Raw genomic sequence first — 22,667 nt, forward strand, 5'->3', positions numbered from 1 at the left:
GTGTAGGAACACTGTTATCGACCCCAGTGGCTGACCAATATGGATTTTCCAATAGTCAATGTCTGATGTAAACCAATGCAAACAAACTTGCTGAAATAAAATCTTTTAAAAAAATGTACCCAACAATACTGAAACCAGAAACAGTTTACTATTTACTGACAAAATGTCCGTAAAATTTCTCAAATTTAAATCTTAACAATGGCCAAATATTGGCCTAATAATCACAGTGACTGATATATCGGTCTATCACTACTTCACAATAAGCCATAGAAGAGCTTCAAACCTACCGCACAATAGAAAGTCTAACAAACAAAGGATGTGCAATTCTCAAAAGATTTTCACTTCATATTTCAAAAACAAATGTATAAATTCTTAGTTGATGCAGTTCAGTTCACTCAAAAAAAATTACCAAGTGGTTTTCAGTTATGGTTATAAGCACATTGCAATAATCTCACAGTGGCCAAATATTGGCTAATCACATCAATCGATCACTAGTATAAAAGTACAAAAATCCACAAATCAACCAACTTCAACAACATTAAAACAGAAAATGGTGAGGTAAGAGCACAGTTACACATAACAGGTTCAAAAAGTACATTTTTCTGGACAATTATCCAGTGAATAAAGGTCATTATCATCCTGCACTATTTTTTGTATAGAGCTCCTAACAGAACATCACCTCAGGTCACAGAAATCCTTGTTTTGTTTTCAGGACCCTCCGTCTTCAGCTACTGTCAAAGCCTTTGATGAACTGGTAGACAGTCTAGTCATAACTCTCTCAACACAACATCGATTACACTAACCAAATATTTACCTGACAAGACCCTGCCAAAGAGACAGACCTCCAGTTCCCAAGCAAAGCAAACAGTATCCCTCCATCGGTTTAGCTAAACTCTGCTTTATCTTATGCAATCCAAGCCTCATGCAGTTTCACAATTCATTTCACTATTCATTCAAATCCCATGTGAAGGAACGATAAGTTAAATGCCAGCAGATGTGAATCCATCAGAAATAAAAACTAACATAGAAATAAATCAAACATTCACAAGATCAGGTCAAGTTGGCAAGTTCTTACCCTTCTGGCAGTAGCTGGAGGTCCAGCAGCGGAAGTTGTAGTTGTCATTGAAGCTGGTCTTAATGCACTTCGGACTCTCCTCCATGATACCTGGACAAACATCACCGCATTCTTTGGACTGCTTGTTCCCATTGATGTAGTTGTTAAACTCTGCATCCATAATGAGCGACCAGTCCACTGAGTCCAAGTAACACAGCTCCGGGTTCTTTTCGATTCTGATGGCCCCTCTGGTGATGTTCCTCAGGTTGTAGAGACCGATATCTTTCAGGCTGGTCATTTCGAAGATGACCAGGGCGTAGTTGTAGAACAGGTTGCGTCCTCGGATGACGGTGAGGTTGGGGAAGAGAATGCTCAGGCTGTCCAGGCCGGAGACACGGAACAGGAGAAGGTAGTCGGTGACCATGGTCAGCTTGGGGAAGGACAGGGTGCGAAAGTGTTCCTGGTTGAGGTTGTTATTCTTGTCTCCAATGAGAAGGATCTGCAGGTAGCCTTCCACCACCGTGCAATTCTCCAGCTTCTTGAACTCACTGATGTCATTGCGGATATCAATGTGAGGACCACAGACTGAATAGAAAGGGGAAAAAAACAATACAGTTAGACTAATATGATCAAATCTGAACATTTTAAGGCTTCTTTATTAACATTTCATTATTAAAGGCACAATATGTTATTTTCACCACTAGAGGTCGCTTATTCAAAAAAGGTGTAGCTTGATGATGATTTTTCTGTTGATAAATGTATCCAAACAGTTGCTCACCTGTCTAATAAAACACTTAATATATTAAAAGCGTCTTTGGTGTTTCCACGGTTTCTACGAAAGTAAAACTGGAAATCGAGGGTAACGCGGATATGATATCGAAATGACACGACCCGCATCCTGGTTAAAACTGCTGATTTCTCTGGATTTAAACGTTTGAAACGTTTGGGATAATTTAAGTACTCAAGTCAACAAAATATATAACGTTGTTCTAGTGGTTTTTAGATATTTTAATCTAAAAATCTTAGGCCTACATATTGTGCCTTTAATACAAATGAATAAACAAATAAATAAATATTGGGATATTTATTCGAGGATATTGTGATGAAAAAGCACACCTCTCTGGTGATCAAACATCTATAAAAGCATGACTTGAATTGAGTCAGATGTATCCACTGTCACTTGTGATGAGCAAGGGACAGTGGAAAAATAATCTCAAGAGCATGCTCTTAATTTACAGCAGCTTAGAAGGGATCTGCCAAGTTATCCTATATAACCCTCAGACACCGTAGCACTCACAGAATTAGGATTGACTGGGTTCCCACTTCATATCAATGTTGCTGTTGGTTATTTTTCTTTCCTTAAAGTCACTGAAGAAGGCAAATAGCCAAAACGTCTGTAGGCCACACAGGCTATTGGATATCACCAAACAATAACAATATAGCTATTTAAACATTTTTTTCTTTAGCATCCTAGCAAAATTCTGGCTAAATTCTGGTATGGAACATTCACATTTCACAGTCCATTCGATTCACGTTCTAAATTTTTCTTCATAATTTTCACTCAAAATACATTAAATTAGTGGTTACTGTTATACATGTATACTGTTGTATTAGTCATATACACATATACTGCTAAACAGCACCATCATTCTCATGCATTTCCTTTTTTTCAGACTTTTCTTTTCATATACATAGGCCATGATTGATTGATTTATACTTTTCTGGTTTCATTATCATTTACAGATAAATCGATCAATAGTATAAACAAAAAGTCCCATAGTAATAAAATGGAAGCAGTGACAGATCTTTTTTCCAGTATTAAGATGCACATCTGCGGGAAAAGGAAAAAAACATGGGGCAGGAACTTGGTACTACCAATCAGTTCTTCATTGGATTTTGAAATGTGGGTACACTCAAAAATGAATGCAGGCTTGCAGTCAACTATGGAGGGTTTAAAAGGACTAAATTATTGAAGAAGCCAAAGACATGTCACCAGAGAGAAGTCTGACGTTTTCACAAGATGATTTTGATTAAAAATTACAATGTCAAAAAAAAAAAAACATTAATGAATCATACACAATAACAACAACATGAATTTATAAAATAGATTTTGTGAATTTTGTATGCCGACCAATATGATCCACATTAGCATGAGTAAAACTTTGAAGAGCCAAAGATTTATATTAAGCAAATGCCAAAACCCTTGAAAGATAACACAGTTAAACGGTAGCATGAACGCAACAAAAGGGACAATATGAAAGGTCAAGAAGATTTACATACTACAGACCATCTACAGTGAGAGGAGTAATTCACACCATAATAACAAAACAAATGTATGGTGTCCCAGAAGGTAAAAGAGATCAGCAGAAGAATTGTCTTGACATATGAGCTCCTTTGGCTAAACCTTTTATGTTCTTAGAGAGGCTTAGGTCAACTTCTTTCACAGGGCCTCTATGATACAAATGGAAATGTTTCTCCCTGCCACGTCGAAAAAAACAACACAGCCATGGCTGCCAGAACACATGGTCCCACACAGAAACAACCTTATCAATCTCTCTTTACAGCCACGATCTAAATAGCCCACTGCGAGGCGCAGAAGATGGTGAACTTTTGAGTAATGCAGAAAGGTCAAAATTTCAACAATCTCAGATTGCCTACTGTGCATTATTCTGACAGGAGTGGAAACCGCTTTTCCTGACACGAATTTCCTGTGAAAATGACACGCTTCATGAATCTAAATCCCATTTGAGGTTACTCCATAACCAGTGTGCCAAAAATAGCGAGCATGTTGTTTAAAAAAAGATCTTTATTTGCTCCTGACAGTGTATAACGCTCATCCAAATTTAGAACGGAAATGATTGCTCCACGAAAAAAAATAGCATTTGCTTTCCCGTATCATCACAAATGCCCCAGGGCTGCACTTGGGAGTCATGGAGCTGCATGTCTCCTTTGTTTCATTGCGGCATTTTTTTTCTCCTTCACAATCCCGGGAGAGGGAGGAGAGCCGGAGTGACTCACACACAAAGACTAATTTGTTTGTTGATAAAGAGAAACTTTAGTCCTCAGTTCCGGTTGGATCCATTAATAAATTCAGGCGGTCTGGAAAGACACAAAGAGGGAGACACAGAATGGGAAGAGAGAGACAGAGATATGGTGTCTGTCAGTTACAGAAAAGTAGAACAAACTGCAGTATAAAAAAATAAATAAAAAAAAAAACTGACAGCATGTCAAAATGGCTAAAAGTTTATTTACCAGCTAAAAGGTCACTTGAATTGGAAACCGATTAAAAAAAAAAAACCTGCAACGTGCTGAAAAGAGTCTCATGTCTCCTAAAACTGCCACACAAGAAGAGTGAAGCCAACTGACACAAACATGCCCACCAGTTGACCTCCACATTGAATCGTCCAAGATGATCCGAGGCCAAAGAGCTCACCCAGTTCCTATTCCCTTTCCAAAGATCCGGCTGTTCCGTAAACACAGCCAGTCGGAGAAGCATCTGAACCCTTCTCCACCCTTGTCATGTTGGTGTTGCTTTCAACAGGTCAGATTTTACAGTTAAAGGATCCAGTGCAACCGGTCTGCACCCAAAGGACAGTTTCCTTCTAAAAGACGGACTACATTATCCTACAGAAATATTGACTTCTTGCTCACACAATTTCAGCTTGCATAAACTCTGAAATGCTTCGAAGGCAAGTTTATGGTTTTAGTCATGCACAATAATAAAGTTTGTTTTTCTGCTTTTTAGAGCAAATAATTGAAAAAAAACAGAATGAGACCCATACTGAAAGTTTGAGTAGATGGTAAATACGATAGGACAAAAACTCGTTGTTAGTGGAAAACAATGACAATCTATCCGAACTCATTAATCAGAAGATGACTGCTGCTTGGCTATAAAGCATCCATGTTACTTCAGGCTAAATGTTGTTATTATACTGGATCCATACAGTTCAGCAGGCAGTTAGGGTTAGGTGAAAATGCAGCATAATCACAGCCAATCAGAACATTTTAATGTTTAATATGCAGTTATGTTGCGAAGTGGAATTGTAGTGGAAAAAGCGACCAACAAAATTGTCATGACACTCATCTCCATTTGTTGAGATAAAAACTCATTGAAACTTTATGGTGTCACTTTAAATTTAGAAAACAACTGAATACATAGCATTTTTCAGGTATATCCCAAAAGGAAATGCATGAAATGAAACTATACTGACCAATTTGCAGCAAGGATGCATTTCATTGAACAAAAGTGATATTAAAACAATTATATAATGTTACAAAAGATTTCTAGTTCAAACAAATGCTGTACTTTTGACCATTCTTTTCATCAAAGAATCCTGACAACAACAAAAAAAAAATGTATCATGGTTTCCACACAAATATTACACTGCACAACAGTTTTCCACAATGATAAGAACAAGAAGTGATTCTTGAGTAGCAAATCAGCATAGGGCTGGGCGATGTATTGAATGCAGATCACTGATAAGCCACGCAATATCGCGTTCAATATCGACGGCGATACATATCGATATTGAACGCGATATTGCGTGGCTTATCAGTGATCTACAGCTCTGTCTATTAAATGCCGCTCCATTTGAAAGCAGGTGATGGCAATTTAGCGGTAATCAGGGAACCGGCTTTACTGAAGAAATGCGCGTGACAAAAGCATTCGATACATCGCCCAGCCCTAAATCAGCATATTACAATGATTTCTGAAGAATCATGTGACACTGAAGACTGGAATAACGGCTGCTGAATATTCAGCTTTGCCAAAGGAAAGCATTTCTAATTAGAAAGCATTTATTATAAATTGTGTTTCATAATATTACAGTTTTATTATATTACTATATTTTTAATCAAATAAATGCAAAACAAGTTGCAAAACAACTCTGTATAATGGAAAATAGATGGTGATTATTAGTTGCAAATAATAATATTTAATGTTTTCCGTATAAAAAATTGCACAAATAAAACAATTACAAGTCAGTCTCCAAATAGACGATTGCTCTTTACCACTCAAACAAACCATAACAAATTGAGTTGAGAATGTGCGTAGTCAAAAACACAAATGAAACCCTCTCACTGACCGCAAGATTTATGAGCGAGGACTTATGTGGCTTATTCTGTCCAAATCATAACCTCTGGGGTCCAGATTAAATGACAATTACGGTCATTATGACCCACTTGCATCACGCTGGCCAAAACTAATATTGTGACATGTCATCTGAAATGAAATTTCAAAAGTGCTACTCTGGGAATTATGTAAATGTGTTTTTGAAATAGTCACAAAAGCATTTTTTTTTTTAAGTGAAAGAAACATAATACAAAAGGAAAGCTTCCACATCCTTCCCACTCCACCTCAGCAGTGAGCAGCAGTGTTAAGGTCCTCAAATAATTTTCCCTAAGAGGATTGTACCCAGCTCTGCGTTCAGCTATAATCATCAGGAATCAGTCCATATTATCTGGCCAATCCTCCCTGAGAGGTCATGGACTCAGCTCTCATTCATGTCACCTGCACTTGTTGTCTTACCAAGATGCAAAATTCAACTGCAGTGGTCGACCGATATTGATTCTTTGAGGGCAGATGTAGATGCCGATGTCTTAGATAGCAAGGTGGCTGATGGCAGATATAAAGCTGAGACATATATATTTTCTTTAAAAAAAAAAAATTATCATCTTCTGTATGATAACAGTTGCCTGTAACTGAGTTGGAGGCAAAAAATAAGTTTAGCGCAGATATAATTTTATTGCCTGCTGAGCCCTCTGTCGGTGTCTCTCATACATACGCACTTAACATGAGAGAAAGAGAGAGCACACGCAGGTCTCGTTGACAGAACCGTCACTGTCCCGATCGAACCAGTGCTGCGTCGTCATGAAAGTTTATCATTTGCACGCGTTTTTATTCTTGCCAATTAAACATTTAAGTGCAAGAAGATGCAAAAGATAACTCGCGTGCACTATGTGAGAAGCTTTGCGTGCGCAAACTGCACATCCGAAGCACGTGCCCAGAAAGCCACGTCTGACAGCATGCGAGTACTGAATTGAGTTCTCTTTCACGTCTTGCTCTTAAACGGACAATATTACACAAAATTATGTCAAAATGCCGTCTTGTTGAGTATCCCAGTAAACATAGTCAGTTATATCTTAAGTGAACGTAAACAGTCGAGAAATAAAACGCATACGTACAGTATCAGTATATCGGATCCGTGCATTGCATCTTAAATGTGCCCTAGAACTTTTTTAAAAAAGATGTAATATAAGTCTAAGGTGTCCCCTGAATGTGTCTGTGAAGTTTCAGCTCAAAATACCCCATAGATTTTTTTTAAATCATTTTTTTAACTGCCTATTTTGGGGCATCATTATAAATGAGCCGATTCAGGGCTACTGGCCCTTTAATTCTCGTGCTCCACGCCCACGGAGCTCGTGCTTGCCTTGAACAGTCCATAAACAAAGTTTACACAGCTAATATAACCATCAAATTGATCTTTACAAAGTGTTCGTCATGCATGCGGCATGCATGCGTCGGATTATGTGAGTATTGTATACTGTTATATTGTTTACATTGATTCTGAATGAATTTGAGACTGTGCTCCGTGGCTAACGGCTAATGCTACACTGTTGGAGAGATTTATAAAGAATGAAGTTGTGTTTATGAATTAAACAAACTGCAAGTGTTTAAAAATGAAAATAGCAACGGCTCTTGTCTCCGTGAATACAGTAAGAAACGATGGTAACTTTAACCACATTTAACAGTACATTAGCAACATGCTAACGAAACATTTAGAAAGACAATTTACAAATATCACTAAAAATATCATGATATCATGGATCATGTCAGTTATTATTTCTCCATCTGCCATTTTTCGCTATTGTTCTTGCTTGCTTACCTAGTCTGTTGATTCACCTGTGCAGATCCAGACGTTAATACTGGCTGCTTTGAGACTCACTGTATGTCTTTTCCATGTACTGAACTCTTGTTATTTAACTATGCCAACATAAATTCAATTTTTCATTCGAGGGCACCTTTAAAGTGACAGCAGCCTAATATTCCTGCTGCTCTCTTTTTAATGGTAATCAAACAACAGATTAACTGCAAAAAAAAAATCAATATCATCTATATTTAATTTATGCAGTGAAGACTATGCAGTGTTATTTTACATTTGATTACTTTATTCAATTTCTGTACATAATCTACCTAATCTGTATCTAATTACTGTTAGATCTACCTAAAAAAACTGAAATGCACTGTTTATTTAATTTGCATCTTTATTCTGTTGTTCATTTGTGCTATTGCTTGTGGTTGAATTATTTGTTCTTATTTTATTACAGACTGTTTACTTGACTTTAATTTATGTAGAATTTTTTCATTTGCATTGTTCTTGCATTCCATATAAAAAGTCTGTAGAGTAAAATAAAAAAAAATTACCAGCCAATGGCAACTTGAGCTTCAGTGTGTCTGTAGAGGGTTGTAGGTTGTAGGTGTAGGGCAAGGTTACAACCCTAAACACTAATTTTACATAAAGCACACAGTGAAAATTACATGGATATGACATAGTGGCCAACTGGATAAAGCACTACATAGTTGAAATCAAGAGTTTAATGTTTGTGTTTCATGCGTCTCTGGTGGCAGTTGGTCCGAGCATCCAATTCGCGTATGAACGCACCGACTAATGCACAGAATTTACACGTTCAGGCAGTCTACAAAGGCACACTTTAGAAGATCTCACAGCTGTATATAACAAAGTCTGCAAGGTTTGCGAAATTAAATGTTTATTAGATATATTTAAAGAAAAAGTCCACCACACTGTCAAAATAAAAGTCTGCCACGCTGTCAAAATAAACATCCTGCTTACAACATATTGACCAAACAGAAAAACTTATCAGCCAATAGCGATAATTAAAAAATTCCAAATAGTGGCCCATATATCAGCCTTGGTGATATATAAAGGTCGACCACTATTCAATAGCAAAACAAAAATGGCTACAGGGCTTGTCTTTCACGATGAGCAAACAGTAACCCAGGAGAGTCACTCATTCACTGTGGTTTTCACACCATGCTACAAACAGACTGGTCTGAAATCCAACTCTTGCTGTTAACATTTGATAACCTTTTGCTGGCCTTCCACAGGAATCTCTGTACGTCTGGGATAGACGAGAGAAAAACAAGACTCATCTATTGCCCTTCTTGAGATCCAGTCTGTAGCCTACTGGCTTCACCAATCACTTGTCCATCCATCAGATCTTATTTCCAAATGAAAAAAATACACAGCTATTTATTTGAAACCAAAAGCCCCACACTACAGAACATCTTAATTGCAGCTGTTAAAGTGGCCTAAGAAAATGACAACCCTTGTGGGACCGATTAATATCTTTGAGAGATTATCAAAGGTTACTGAAAGCACTTTGAGTAATCGTTCTCGGAAAACAACACAATTTTAGCAGTTTTCCCGCACTTGCACTGTTATCTGGTGAAGCATTGTTGGGCGACATTAAACCCTTCTTGGTTCTATAGCTTGGTCACTCACAAGATAAGGAGCCAATTCCACTTGAAAGTGAGCATCACTATGTAGAGCAATTGAAGCGAGAAGGGTGCACAGCTGTTTGGAAAAATGGACAAAAAATATGACAATGTTCACTGTCAAGTTTGCGGTCAGTAAAATTTTGAAAGAAGTCTCTTATCCTCACCAAGGCTGCATTTATATGATCAAAAATACAATAATATTGTGAAGTATTAAGGGCCCCATGATTTCTGCGATGCAGAAAACACAGACGGAATAGCGGAATCCAGTCATAAAAACGGAATTTACTGTATAACGCGGAATAACGTATACTGTATAACGTCGAATTGATGAATAAATAAAAAGTAGATCAATACACTTAAATCAAATTGTGATATAGACTAGTGTCTGTGAATATTAAACTGCAAAAAGACTATTTATGAATCCTGCATGTTCTGTGTGTCTCTGTGTGAATAAATGTCACAGACGCGAGGTTTCATTTACCACACACACTGAGGCACGTGTGACGTTCACGGTGTTTTCAGCCTCTGCCGCCTCACTATATATGGACATGAATGCATGAACTTCATCTCCAGAGCTGCTCTGAGAGTTGCTTCATGAGCATTTTACCATTTCGTTTGAGAAAAACTATCATTATATCATAAACACACAGAAACTCAATGGTCTTCACCGCAACCCGTCAAAATAAAAGTTTGGTTTAACTTAAAGAAATTGTGACAGAAATATATTACTGTTGTAATAATAATACTAACATTAAAATAATAATAATAAATTATTATTAAAACAATTTTTAAGGAATTATCACAATTTTCCTTCCATGTTTTAATTTTAACAGTAAAGCTGTTTTGCAACACTTTCAATTAATATTTTATGCCTTCATTAGATTGCCAGAAAAATGAAAATACACAACACAGAATTTCTGAAATTTAATTAAAATGGAATCCAAAAAACTTAAAACAGAAAACAGAATTTAGTAAAAAATAAAATGGAATTTGAGAAAAAAAATTAGCATATTTCATAGGGTCCTAAAAATGTATTTTTCTTAAACTTTTAATAAACCGTTAAATTGTACAAGTTTCATGATTTTAAACAATTAGACATGGTTTTTGATTACTAAAATTTAAATTTAAAATGTAATAAAAACAGGGGGGGACAGAATCCAGAAAAATTAAAATGGAAAAAACAGAATTTGGAAAAAAAAATAAAACAGATTTCATAGGGCCCTACATATTTGTACTATTTAAAATAAATTAAAATGTAATTTATTTCTGTGATGGCAAAGCTGTATTTTCAGCAGCCATTACTCCAGTCTTGAGTGTCACATGAAACTTTCAGAAATCATTTAATATTAGAATGATTCTAATAATTTCTAGAAATATTTGTATCATTATAAATATCTTTACTGTCACTTTTGATGCTTTTAAATGCATTCTTTCTGAATAAAAGCATTAATTTCTTTCCCCACTTTTGAACATTTAAGACAATATTACTTTTAAAAGTGACAGTTGCATGTACTCTTTCGCTAACAGGCCCTTCGTGAAAGGATTCAGTAAGTAACTTCCGTTTAGAAGACGCTTCGAGTAGCGTCACCTTCCCGCAGTGCCCTTCAAGGGCGCAAAAAGGCAGTTTGGAATTAGTCCAAGGTTTAAACGCCACCAGCCAGACATCTTTCAACATGCACTTATAGGCTGTGCATTTCCTGCACCTTCCTGCGGAAAACAACAAAACGCTGACATTTAGAGTTAATTCCTCTTTCTTGGCACAAATTCAAAGAGCGCTTTGCATTAGACCTCTGCGATGGGGGTATTGAGTCAGCCCCGCAGTAAGGGGGCACAGGGGAGCATGACCAAGTTCCTGGTTTGTGCTCCGCAGTGCTCACACCTGCCACCTCAACTGCTGTTTAATCCCCCACATGCTGGAAGTCATCTGACCACTGGTCTGGTGCTACACTTCCCTTCAATAGCCCTCACTTCAAAAGCACAAGCTCATATGTCAGAGCCCAACTAGTAATACAACACCTCTGCCCCCCCCCTTGCATGCTCAGCTAGCAAAACTCTGCCTGAAAGATGGAACAACATGGTATGTTGCTGAGGCAGAGGTTTACGAAAGATAGGGGTCAACTAATAGTGCAGAAATACACCCACACAGTATCTTTCAAAAAAAGTGAAAATTATGTAACAGTATAACAGATCTGGATTATACCGATAAGATGATACCGATAATGATTTTAAAGGGTTAGTTCACCCAAAAATGAAAGTTCTGTCATTAATTACTCACCCTCATGTCGTTCCAAACCCGTAAGACCTTCGTTCATCTTCGGAACACAAATTAAGATATTTTTGATAAAATCCGATGGCTCAGTGAGGCCTCCATTAATTTACACCTTCAATGCCGAGAAAGGTAGTAAAGACGTATTTAAAACAGTTCATGTGACTACAGTGGTTCGACCTTAATGTTATGAAGTGACGAAAATACTTTTTGTGAGCAAAATACTGACTTTATTCAATTTCCTCTCTTCCGTATCAGTCTACGACGCACGTTCACAAGAGCACCACGATGCATGCGTGTGGTGATGCAAGATACATGTGTTATCTCATCGTCTGAACTATCCGATGCAGTACACACTCTCCTGGCATCGCTTGGCACTGATGACATCTACACCACCAGCTCTCCATTGCTCTCTGTCTTTCAGAAGCTTGTGGCTGTGGTTGTGTTGCAGCCTCTCATCTCTTTTAGTTCGTTCTCTGTATATTCTTATTTGAATAAGTAAGGTTGTGCAAAAAAATGCAATTCATCCTCTGAAATCTGCAGACATAGTTATGAACTGTTTTATGTTGAACGTGTGTCTTTGTTTGTAAACTCAGCCCCGGGTCACATGTCAGAACGCCAGCTCCGGCGTCCTCACCACACGCATACACTGTGGCGCTATCGTGAATGCGAGTCGGAGACTGATACGGAAGAGAGGAAATTGTTGAATAAAGTCCTTATTTTGTTTTTTGCCGCACAAAGTGTTCTCGTCTCTTCATAACATTAAGGTTGAACCACTGTAGTCACATGAACTGTTTTAAATAGGTCTTTAGTAGCTTTCTGGGCACTGAAAGTGTTAATTATCTTGCTGTCAATGGAGGCCTCACTGAGCCATTGGATTTTATTAAAAATATCTTAATTTGTGTTCTGAAGATGACCAAAGGTAAAAAACAACAACTAAACTAAACTAAAGCCAATCGTTTTAGTTGCTTCAAGTGAATTTAGGCATCACAGAATTATGGAAAATTAAGATTTGCTAAAGAATACATTTAACAGTGTTATTAAGTGATTTTTTTTAAGGGTGGGGGGGTTCACACACAGTTTCTACCAATCTCATGTTAATCTTGAGTGCAGTAGTGCATCCTTCCAAAAAGTCTTTAGTTTTATCATATTTAATAAAAGATACATACGCTGTACCGAGTCTTTCTGAAAACAGCCGAGCGCCTGGAGGCGTGCCGTGTGAGCGGAGCTAAAGAGTCACAAGCACGTGCAGCTTTTACGTAGCGGCCGTCTGCAAGCTATCAATGGTCAGCTAAACAAATGTATTTAAACACACAATACATCATCGCATTATGTAACATGGGTAACTTTTGAATCACTATAATGAATATAGCGTATAGTGAATGATGAATAATGAATTTATGAATTTACTACGTTTGTGTTGTTTACATTATATGCACTTAGGCACCTATTGCCAACAAATCAGACATTTGAAGCAGTTTTACCCTCCACCTCGGTTCCGACTCATGACCGGGATCATTATCGCTGGGACCGCTCCATCTTTCAGTTTCAAAAGATCTGTAAATCCAGCGCCAAACTGGGCCTTGTTTATGAAACCATAAGCACCGATCCTGAGGGCTCAAGCAGCCACGGAAAAACACGAGATATTCTCCGTTCATTTTAACCAATAAAGAAGTGATTGCAACTATCAGTTTCTATGGTTATTTTAATAACAAATATTGAGAGTAGGGATGTGCAACAATTAATCGCGAATAATCGTTTGCAAAATAAAAGTCTGTGTGTGTTCTGTGTATAATAATTATGTATATATATAAATACACACACATACATGTATAAATTTAAGAAATATATGCATGTTTAAATAAATATATATATATTTATTTATATATATTTTATATTACATATAAATATAAATATTTTATATATAAATCTAACATTTTTAATATATACATGTATATACTTAAATATATACATGTATGTGTCTGTATTTATATATACATAATTATTATACACAGAACACACACATATATTACGTAAACACGCAATTAATCGTTGCACATCCCTAATTGAGAGCGAATCAATGTAATGCATGATCACAAAACTCTCAGCTCCACGTAATGCTGGGTTCTTTGGGAAGCAAAGTTATCTTTCCCTCGCAACCAAAAATACACTTCTTTGGTCTGCAAGAAAACATTTCTGTTTCAAATAAATGCTGTTCTTTTGAAGTTTCTATTCAAAGAATTCAATATTCCACAAAAATATTAAGCAGCACAACTGTTTTGAACATCAATAATATTATACAATAATAATGTTTCTCACTCATAATTATAACATAAGAATATTTATTATAATATTATAAAATAATAATATGTATCTTGAGCACCAAATTAGCATATTCAGAAGGATCATGTTTGTGACACTGAAAACTGGAGTAATGATGCTGAAAATTCAGGTTTGTCATCGCAGAAATAAATCACACTTTAAAATATATTCAAATAGAAAACACGGTAACACTTTAGTACAGGGAACACATATAAACTATTAACTATGCCTTTTCCCCTTAATAAACTCTTAATTTACTGCTCATTAATAGTTAGTAAGGTAGTTGTTAAGTTTAGGTATTGGGTAGGATTAAGAATGTAGAATAAGTTCATGTAGAATAAGGCATTAATATGTGCTTAATAAGTACTAATCAACAGCCAATATTCTAGTAACATGCCTGCTAATAAGCAACTAGTTAAAAGACCCTAAAATAAAGTGTTACCGAAAACACTTATTTTAGTAATAATATTTCCCAATATTACTGTTTGATCAAATACATGCAATCTTGGAGGGGAGTATAAAAAAACGACCCCCAAAATTTTGAACGGTATTATATATTGTACATGCCTAGTAAAAATTATTTATGATTTATGTCACATTCTGATTTTTACACAAATTAACATATTTTAAAGAAAACATATTTTCTTTTGTGTTCCACAGAAGAAAGTCATACATGTTTGGATCAACATGAGATTAAATAAATGATACGCGTTGAATTCAATGGATTCCTAGCGTTATCTGACGCAGCAAAAACTCTAGCGCGTAGGAGCCCTTAGTCACGAAATGAATGAGCAACACCAGAATACCAAATACCACAGAATTTGAAGTAGGCAAAGGTGGGCTATCAAATAAACAGCACAAGACTTAGAGTCCACCCACTATTCTCTCCTTCTAGAATGTTTCACCTCAGTGACAGCTATTTTTCTCCTGCTTTTTATACAGTCATGATGACTGTAGATCATTTAACAACAAGCAGAGGCCTGTGAAGATACGGGGATGAATGTGGGAGTGGGTATTAGTGAATAATTTATTTTTTAATCTCGACTTTTAGCCACATCTCAGGAGTACAAGGTGCAGTTTTGATGAACGCTGGCCCTCGTTGGGACATTTTTGTGTCAGCATCTGACTCGTGCTCCACCGCCAGGCTGTCCGGAGGCCGTCCGTGTGAACGGCTAAAGCCCAATAAAACCGTTCACAAACTCACTACTCTTTGAATCAACAAAACCAAGTCTGTTTCCCTTGCCGTGTATTTTTACATGTTCTATTTTCAAACCTCATGTTTCGCCCTCTCTTTCTCAATGGACCATGGAGGCTTGTTTGCCATATACTTGGAAGAAGTGGCATGGAAAGTATACTGTGGTGAAACTTGAAAGGAGGCTAAATTACATTTTATTAGCCTTACCAGATTTTTAAACTGAACAGGATGAAAAAGACCAAAGAGGACTTCCCATTGGAGCACAGCCATTAATTTAGTGATTTAGGAATGGAATATTTTATAAACTTTTCAGTCAGTATAGGAATAAGTGTGCACTAAGCATATAGTGTGCAAAGTGACAGACAGACAGATATACAAACAGTTGTGTTTTTTGGCATAGTAAAATAAAAACCTGTATTAACAAGTTTGTGTTTGTTTTTACTTCATAATTAAAATAACAGAAAGATGATATCTAAGTCTAACTGTCATCATTTGTGATTTAAACATTTCTTAACAGTCAATCTCCTGTCTAGAAAAATCAAACAACTGTAAAAAAAAAAAAAAAAAAAAAAAAAAAGACAGAACGATGGATCGATAGATAGAACGATAGACAGAATGATAGATAAATAACAGATCAATAGTTAGAACAATAGAATGATAGATAGAACGATAGATAGAACAGAATGATAGAACAATAGATAGAATTATAGATACAATAGATAATAACAGATCAATAGTTAGAACAATAGAATGATAGATAGAACGATAGATAGAACGATAGATAGAACGAGATAAAATGATAGAGAGAATGATGGAACGATAGATAGAACGATAGATAAATGATAGATCAATAGTTAGAACAACAGAATTATAGAACGATAGATAAAACAATAGATAGAATGTCAGAATGATAGAACGATAGATAAAATGATAAATGGAACGATAGAATGATAGATAAAATGATAGACAGAAGGATGGAACGACAGATAGAACGATGGAACGATAGATAGAACGATAGACAGAATGATAGATAAATAACAGATCAATAGTTAGAACAATAGAATGATAGATAGAACGATAGATAAAACAATAGATAGAACAGAATGATTGAACAATAGATAGAATTATAGATACAATAGATAATAACAGATCAATAGTTAGAACAATAGAATGATAGATAGAACGATAGATAGAACAGAATGATAAAACGATAGATAAAACGATAGTTAAAACGATAGTTAAAACGAGATAGAATAGATAGAACAATAGATAAAATGATAGAACAATAGATAAAACGATAGATAGAATGTCAGATAGAACGATAGATAAAATGATAAATGGAACAATAGAATGATGGATAAAATGATAGATAGAACAATAGTTAGAACAATAGATAATATTGTTATAGATAAATGATAGATCAATAATTAGAACAATAGAATGGTAGATAGAACGATAGATAAAACGATAGAACGTCAGAATGATAGAAAAATAGATAGAACGATAGATAAAATGATAGACAGAACAGAATGATGGAACAATAGATAGAATTATAGATACAACAATAGATAATAAGAGATCAATAGCTAGAACAATAGAATAATAGATAGAACGATAGATAAAACGATAGATAGAACAGAATGATAGAATAGATAGAACAATAGATAAAACGATAGATAAAACGATAAATGGAACAATAGAATGATAGATAGAACAATAGTTAGAACAATAGATAATATTGTTATAGATAAATGATAGATCCAATAATTAGAACAATAGAATGGTAGATAGAACAATAGATAAAACGATAGATAGAATGATAGAACGATAGATAAAACGATAGATAGAATGTCAGAATGATAGAACGATAGATAAAATGATAAATGGAACGATAGAATGATAGATAAAATTATAGATAGAACAATAGTTAGAACAATAGATAATATTGTTATAGATAAAAGATAGATCAATAATAAGAACAGTAGATAGATAGATAGATAGATAGATAGATAGATAGATAGATAGATAGATAGATAGATAGATAGATAGATAGATAGATAGATAGATAGATAGGACTGCATCATTTAAAATGATTGATTTATTTTTAAGTAGACAAAATAGTATAGAACATTAATACCAGCCATTTATAATTAAAAAAAATAAATAAACTATCAGCTTAATGGTATTGGCCAGTGTTTAGTGCATACTGAAAACATCAAATCACCAAACATATCTAAATCTTCTTCATAAACTTTTACTTAATAAACGGATTATTCAGCCGATGTCCTACAATTTGATTCTGTTCTTGTTCAATCAAAATGGACCCAGCCTAAATGAAGCTGTTCTAATCAACCCTTAAAAGTCAGAAAACATCAAACCAATGAAATCAAAATGGACACAAAACCAGGAGTGGAGAAGTATGAAACCAGTTTTCCACTGAATAAAGTCAGTGTGTCAACAGAGTGTCTCTGCAGCACTTTATGAGAAAGAGACACACGGGACAATGCAATGATGGAGTCCAAGAGTGAGAGCTTACCCCCCACACAACCCTCTCTCTATAGGGCCAGTGGTCCTGGTCTCTGCAGGGTGCTGAGAAACAGACCCCCCTGACATTCACAGTGGCCTGGATGTGGGACTGGCCACTCCGGTCAATGGCCTTGAATTGCGTCCTAACTCCTTTTGAATGTAAATGTGAGTTTATACCCAAGAATGGCCCACCTTCATTATGCTACAATGCAGCCCCCACACAATTACAATTAGGCATTTGATGACACTAAAAGTCCAAAAACATCACAAATACACCCACCAACCACAGGACTTTTTAAAACTATGGAAAGACATGAAAATTGACAGCAATTGTCATCTCATACTCCTTTCTTCCTTGTGAAAAACTTGATCATATCGCTAACAACAAATAAATGACTGCCATCCCGACATAAAAAGACAATGATACAAAGAATCTCTATGCGTAAATATAGAAAACCATACATGGATATGCTTAGGAAAAAGCCACACAACACAAAATTCATTTTTTGTAGTCTCCTTCGGGCTTATTCGGGAGGTATTCCTTCCAAAAACCCAATCACTCAGTCTAAATCCAATTGTAGTCCAATAAATATTTGTTATATCCACCGCAGGTTACAAACAATTAGAATTTTACCAATATAATCATGTAATCAACAACCTTGCCAAACCAAACCCTATGGGTTGGGTATTTCGTTTTCATTTAAATATATTAGTCCAAATTGAGGCGATAAGGCAAACGACGGGGATTTATTTCGTTTTCCGGTTTGCCATCTTGACTGTAAGGTTTTCTATCAGATCATCTCTTATCGTGTGCCGTGACCGTGACAGAGGCTGAATTAGTCAGCCAAAATGCTCTGACACTGCAGTATCTCAGCCAACGAAACATTCGCTCGTTTCTACCATGAACTAAGAAATTTACTTACTTTTTATCTCATTCTCTGATGTTTTTAACATTTAAGTAGTGCTATTCTGAGGAACACAAAACGAGACGTTAGAGGCTGACAGCCCGAGCCACCATTCACTGCATATTTTTCATACAATGAAAGTCAATGAGTGAGTGAGACTGTCATTCTGCTTAAAGGATTAGTTCACTTTCAAATAAAATTTTCCTGAAAATTTACTCACCCCCATTTACTCACCCCCAAGATGCTCATGTCTTTCTTTCTTCAGTCGAAAAGAAATTAAGGTTTTTGATGAAAACATATTACAGGATTATTCTCCTTATAGTGGACTTCAATGGCTGAAGGTCAAAATTACAGTTTCGGTGCAGCTTCAAAGGGCTTTAAACGATACCAGACGAGGAATAAGGGTCTTATCTAGCGAAACGATCCGTCATTTTCTAAAAAAGTACAAATGTATATGCTTTATAAACACAAATGATTGCCTTGCATGTGTTTGTGCATGTACGCCTTCCCTATTCAACTTTTGGAACGAACGCGGCACCACTTCTGTTTTTTCCGTAAGTAGAATAGCGAAGGCGTAGGACATACAGCGTAAGCTTTTTCAAGAATACGAAAAGCGGAAGCACTTGCAAGGCGATCATTTGTGTTTATACAACATATACAATTGTATTTTTTTCGAAAATGACCAATCGTTTCGCTAGATAAGACTCGTTTGGTATCATTTAAAGCCCTTTGAAGCTGCACTGAAACTGTAATTTTGACCTTCAACCGTTTGAAGTCCACTATAAGGAGAATAATCCTGGAATGTTTTCATCAAGAACCTTAATTTCTTTTCGACTGAAGAAAGAAAGACATGAACATCATGGATGACATGGGGTGAGTAAATTATCAGGAAATTTTCATTCAGAAGTGAACTAATCCTTTAACATGGTGATCCACTGAAGACAGAAAGCCATACAGAGTGAGAAAATGGCAGAATGAACTGTCCCTTTAAACTTTATTATCATTTTATTAGAATAATCCCAAAAACAAAAAACTATCTTGAGGTAGGAAAGTAAAAATTCTGCTTTATGCTAAACGTCACATGAAAACAGATCTCACTGCATTCGTTTGTCAGAGAAAGTGTTGACGGTAATACGAACTGGCGGCGATATCTATGGACTTTCAGGTAATCGGATAACCTAGCTAGTTCTTTTCATCATTGGTGTTTTATTTGATTTAAATATCTAAATGTTAGTGAGAATATTGAAATATCTAAGGCCCGGTTTCACAAACAGTTCAATTAAAGTTCAATTAGGGTATTTAGGTAGCTTTTATAAACCCTAGAAAAAAACATTACTGGTGTGCATCTAGAGACAAAACAATGGCACTGACATATTTTAAGATCTGTCAGTACAAGTTACTTTCAGTTAAAACAGCTCAAACATGCTCTGAGACTAGCTTAATCCTTGTCTGTGAAACCGGGGATAAATGTTACCGAGAAGAAAAATTCAAAACTTTTAGATATCAATCTGCATATGCAATGGACATCGGTTATGCTCGTTTTTGCTCGCTCCTTTGAAGGCATCTTGAGCAAAACGGTTCTATTTAAAGAAGATGCGACCTGTTTTACAGAATAAGGAAGTTTGTTGCGCATAACTCCCATTAAATCATGTTAAGAGATACTAAAACTGGTATCATCTGAATCAGGAGGTTCTCCTGCTTAATTTGATATATTCACATCTACATGTTTAAAAAAGGTTAAAAATATCAAGTCTGTCCAGACAGGGTGGTTTGTAACACTTTCCATGTACCTCTACTGGAGATAAAAATATATAAGCCTTATTTATCACAATTGTGAGTAGATTTTTTTTTTAATTTTTAGATTCATTTTTAATGTATTTCTTTCATTTCTTCCACTTATATTGTTTGTTTTAAATTCAAATGTTTCTTATATCTACCACTTTCATTAAAAACAAAATGACAAAATAATGTGGGATTGCATAATAATTATTTTGAACACAAATCTATCATAAGTTAATGATTTCTAATAACAGGACTCTTGCAATTATACATTAATTTACAGAGTTAAATTTCGAATTTGTAGCAAATAAATATGCGAATATAAATCTTTGAGACACAAGCACAGAATTACAGACAAAATGTGTTAGACCCTCCTGAGGACATTGAGAAACTTAAAACAAGCACATGGTCAGACTCACCTTTACTTCAGTGCGTGATGCTAGACTGAATTCAGCAAATCTTAATATGACCGTGTAACGTTTAACCTTATTGCCTGTGTGGACTATATATAAAGTAAAAATATGCATATTATAAAGGCAAATGCTTTATATAAGCCAATTCTCACGTAGCCTCTAAATACCAACGTGATCCAGCTCATGAATAATGCATAAAGCACACTAGACTCACAACACATCCGATGTCACGACAATTAACTGATGGGCCTAGAGACATCAAGACGAAAAAAATCTAAAGTTTGGCGTTAGTATGAGGAACATTTTAATATTTAATGCTAGTAGTAGGTCATAATTCAATAATAAATTGGGTCGCGTGTTACTAGGCCCTTGTATCTGAACATCCAAATGCAGTTAAACTCGTGCTTGACATAACACGAGTCTGTGATGCGACTGAAACAAGGTTTTAATAACACAGGGCAAGAAAATACTAATTTATGAAGACATCTTCTTATTAAACAACCCAGTTTTACCTTCTCCATGTGCAGACCAGAGGCAAATGGTGGAGAGAAACAGCACAGGTCCCCAAAATAAGGTCCAAACATCCCTCGCTGTTCCAGATCTCATTCCTAATAATCAGTTTTCCAAAAAATAAAAAGGCGAAACCGCAGCAAAATGCGACGCTTCTTCTTGTAAGCAAGCAAAAAGTCCAGAAGAATCCGCTTTGGATGAGCAGATAGTTCCTTTACCCGTGAAGAAGATAACGGGAGGCGAGGAGGGAGTAGATAAAAGATATCTGCTGATAATTATATAATTTCTCTTTAATGGAAACATTAAGATCAATTAAAACATTCTGTTATTCTTGCCAGCAATTAAATGATGCAATCGTGTCGAAGCCACGAATTTCACTCGACCGATAATCTGCATCTTCAGCCTCCATTTCTTGAAAACCCGAGAGGGACGCGCAGTACAGCCAGCGAAACGAGCGGTTTCTCTTCCAACAAAAACACCTTATGTGAATGTGCCTATGGCAGTGTGATGAATTACGCTGCACTGATGTACGGAGGAATTTTGAGGTCACGTTCAAAGAGCTTGACAACTCGGATAGCGTGTTTATGTATGAATGAAAGCCTCCCGACAGAGCTCGATCCAAAATATCCGCCAGGACAAAAATGGTTTCACCAACTGCTCACCCTCCCCTGCCGTCTTCACGCGCTCTCATGGTCGGTCTGTTTTGCGGTTGGAAAAAAAAATCATTCCGTCGAGGTACACGAGCGAGCAGCTCCCGAGCGTAGGTTTTGGTTTTCCGCACTGTAAAAAATCAAGAACTGTTTGATATAAATAGCTTGTGAGGCTAATGTTTGATTCTCAAGTCGGAGTCCTCCGCGACTCTTCTGACGGTCTCCGCTCTGTAGAATCACCGCTGTAAACAAAACTCGGCTTCTCTCACAGAGAAACACGCCAAGCGTGGGAGAATCCCAAAACATGGACTGGATTACTGAACCGAGCATGTCTGCGCATGCAGACCACTTGATCTCAAATGTCAAGGTGACAGGATTTTGAGTGTAGGCCTATTCAAGAAATAATTATTTTATTTGAAAATTGTTTGAAAAGAATAGTGATGATAATGTTAGTAGTAGTAGTGATGACAATAACAATAATAATAATGCATGTTCTTCTAAATAAACGTTGAGAATATCATATATTGTC

The 22,667-nt window shown here is 36.1% G+C and overlaps 1 protein-coding gene across 2 annotated transcripts in view; it reads right to left on the reverse strand.

The window, feature by feature from the left end:
• Positions 1 to 22,427, reverse strand: part of igf1ra (insulin-like growth factor 1a receptor) — a 128,941-nt gene extending 106,514 nt beyond the window's left edge. For both annotated transcript variants that reach the window (XM_048167784.1, XM_048167783.1), the window contains exons 1-2: positions 21,491 to 22,427; positions 1,076 to 1,639 (exon numbers count right to left, since the gene is read on the reverse strand). In XM_048167784.1, the coding sequence (XP_048023741.1) occupies positions 1,076 to 1,639; positions 21,491 to 21,584 (658 nt within the window). In that variant the 5' untranslated portion in view covers positions 21,585 to 22,427. The remainder of the gene's footprint in view (positions 1 to 1,075; positions 1,640 to 21,490) is intronic.
• Positions 22,428 to 22,667: the final 240 nt, after the last annotated feature.

The sequence above is a fragment of the Megalobrama amblycephala genome, linkage group LG19, assembly GCF_018812025.1.
Source record: "Megalobrama amblycephala isolate DHTTF-2021 linkage group LG19, ASM1881202v1, whole genome shotgun sequence".
Taxonomy (NCBI): Eukaryota; Metazoa; Chordata; class Actinopteri; order Cypriniformes; family Xenocyprididae; genus Megalobrama; species Megalobrama amblycephala.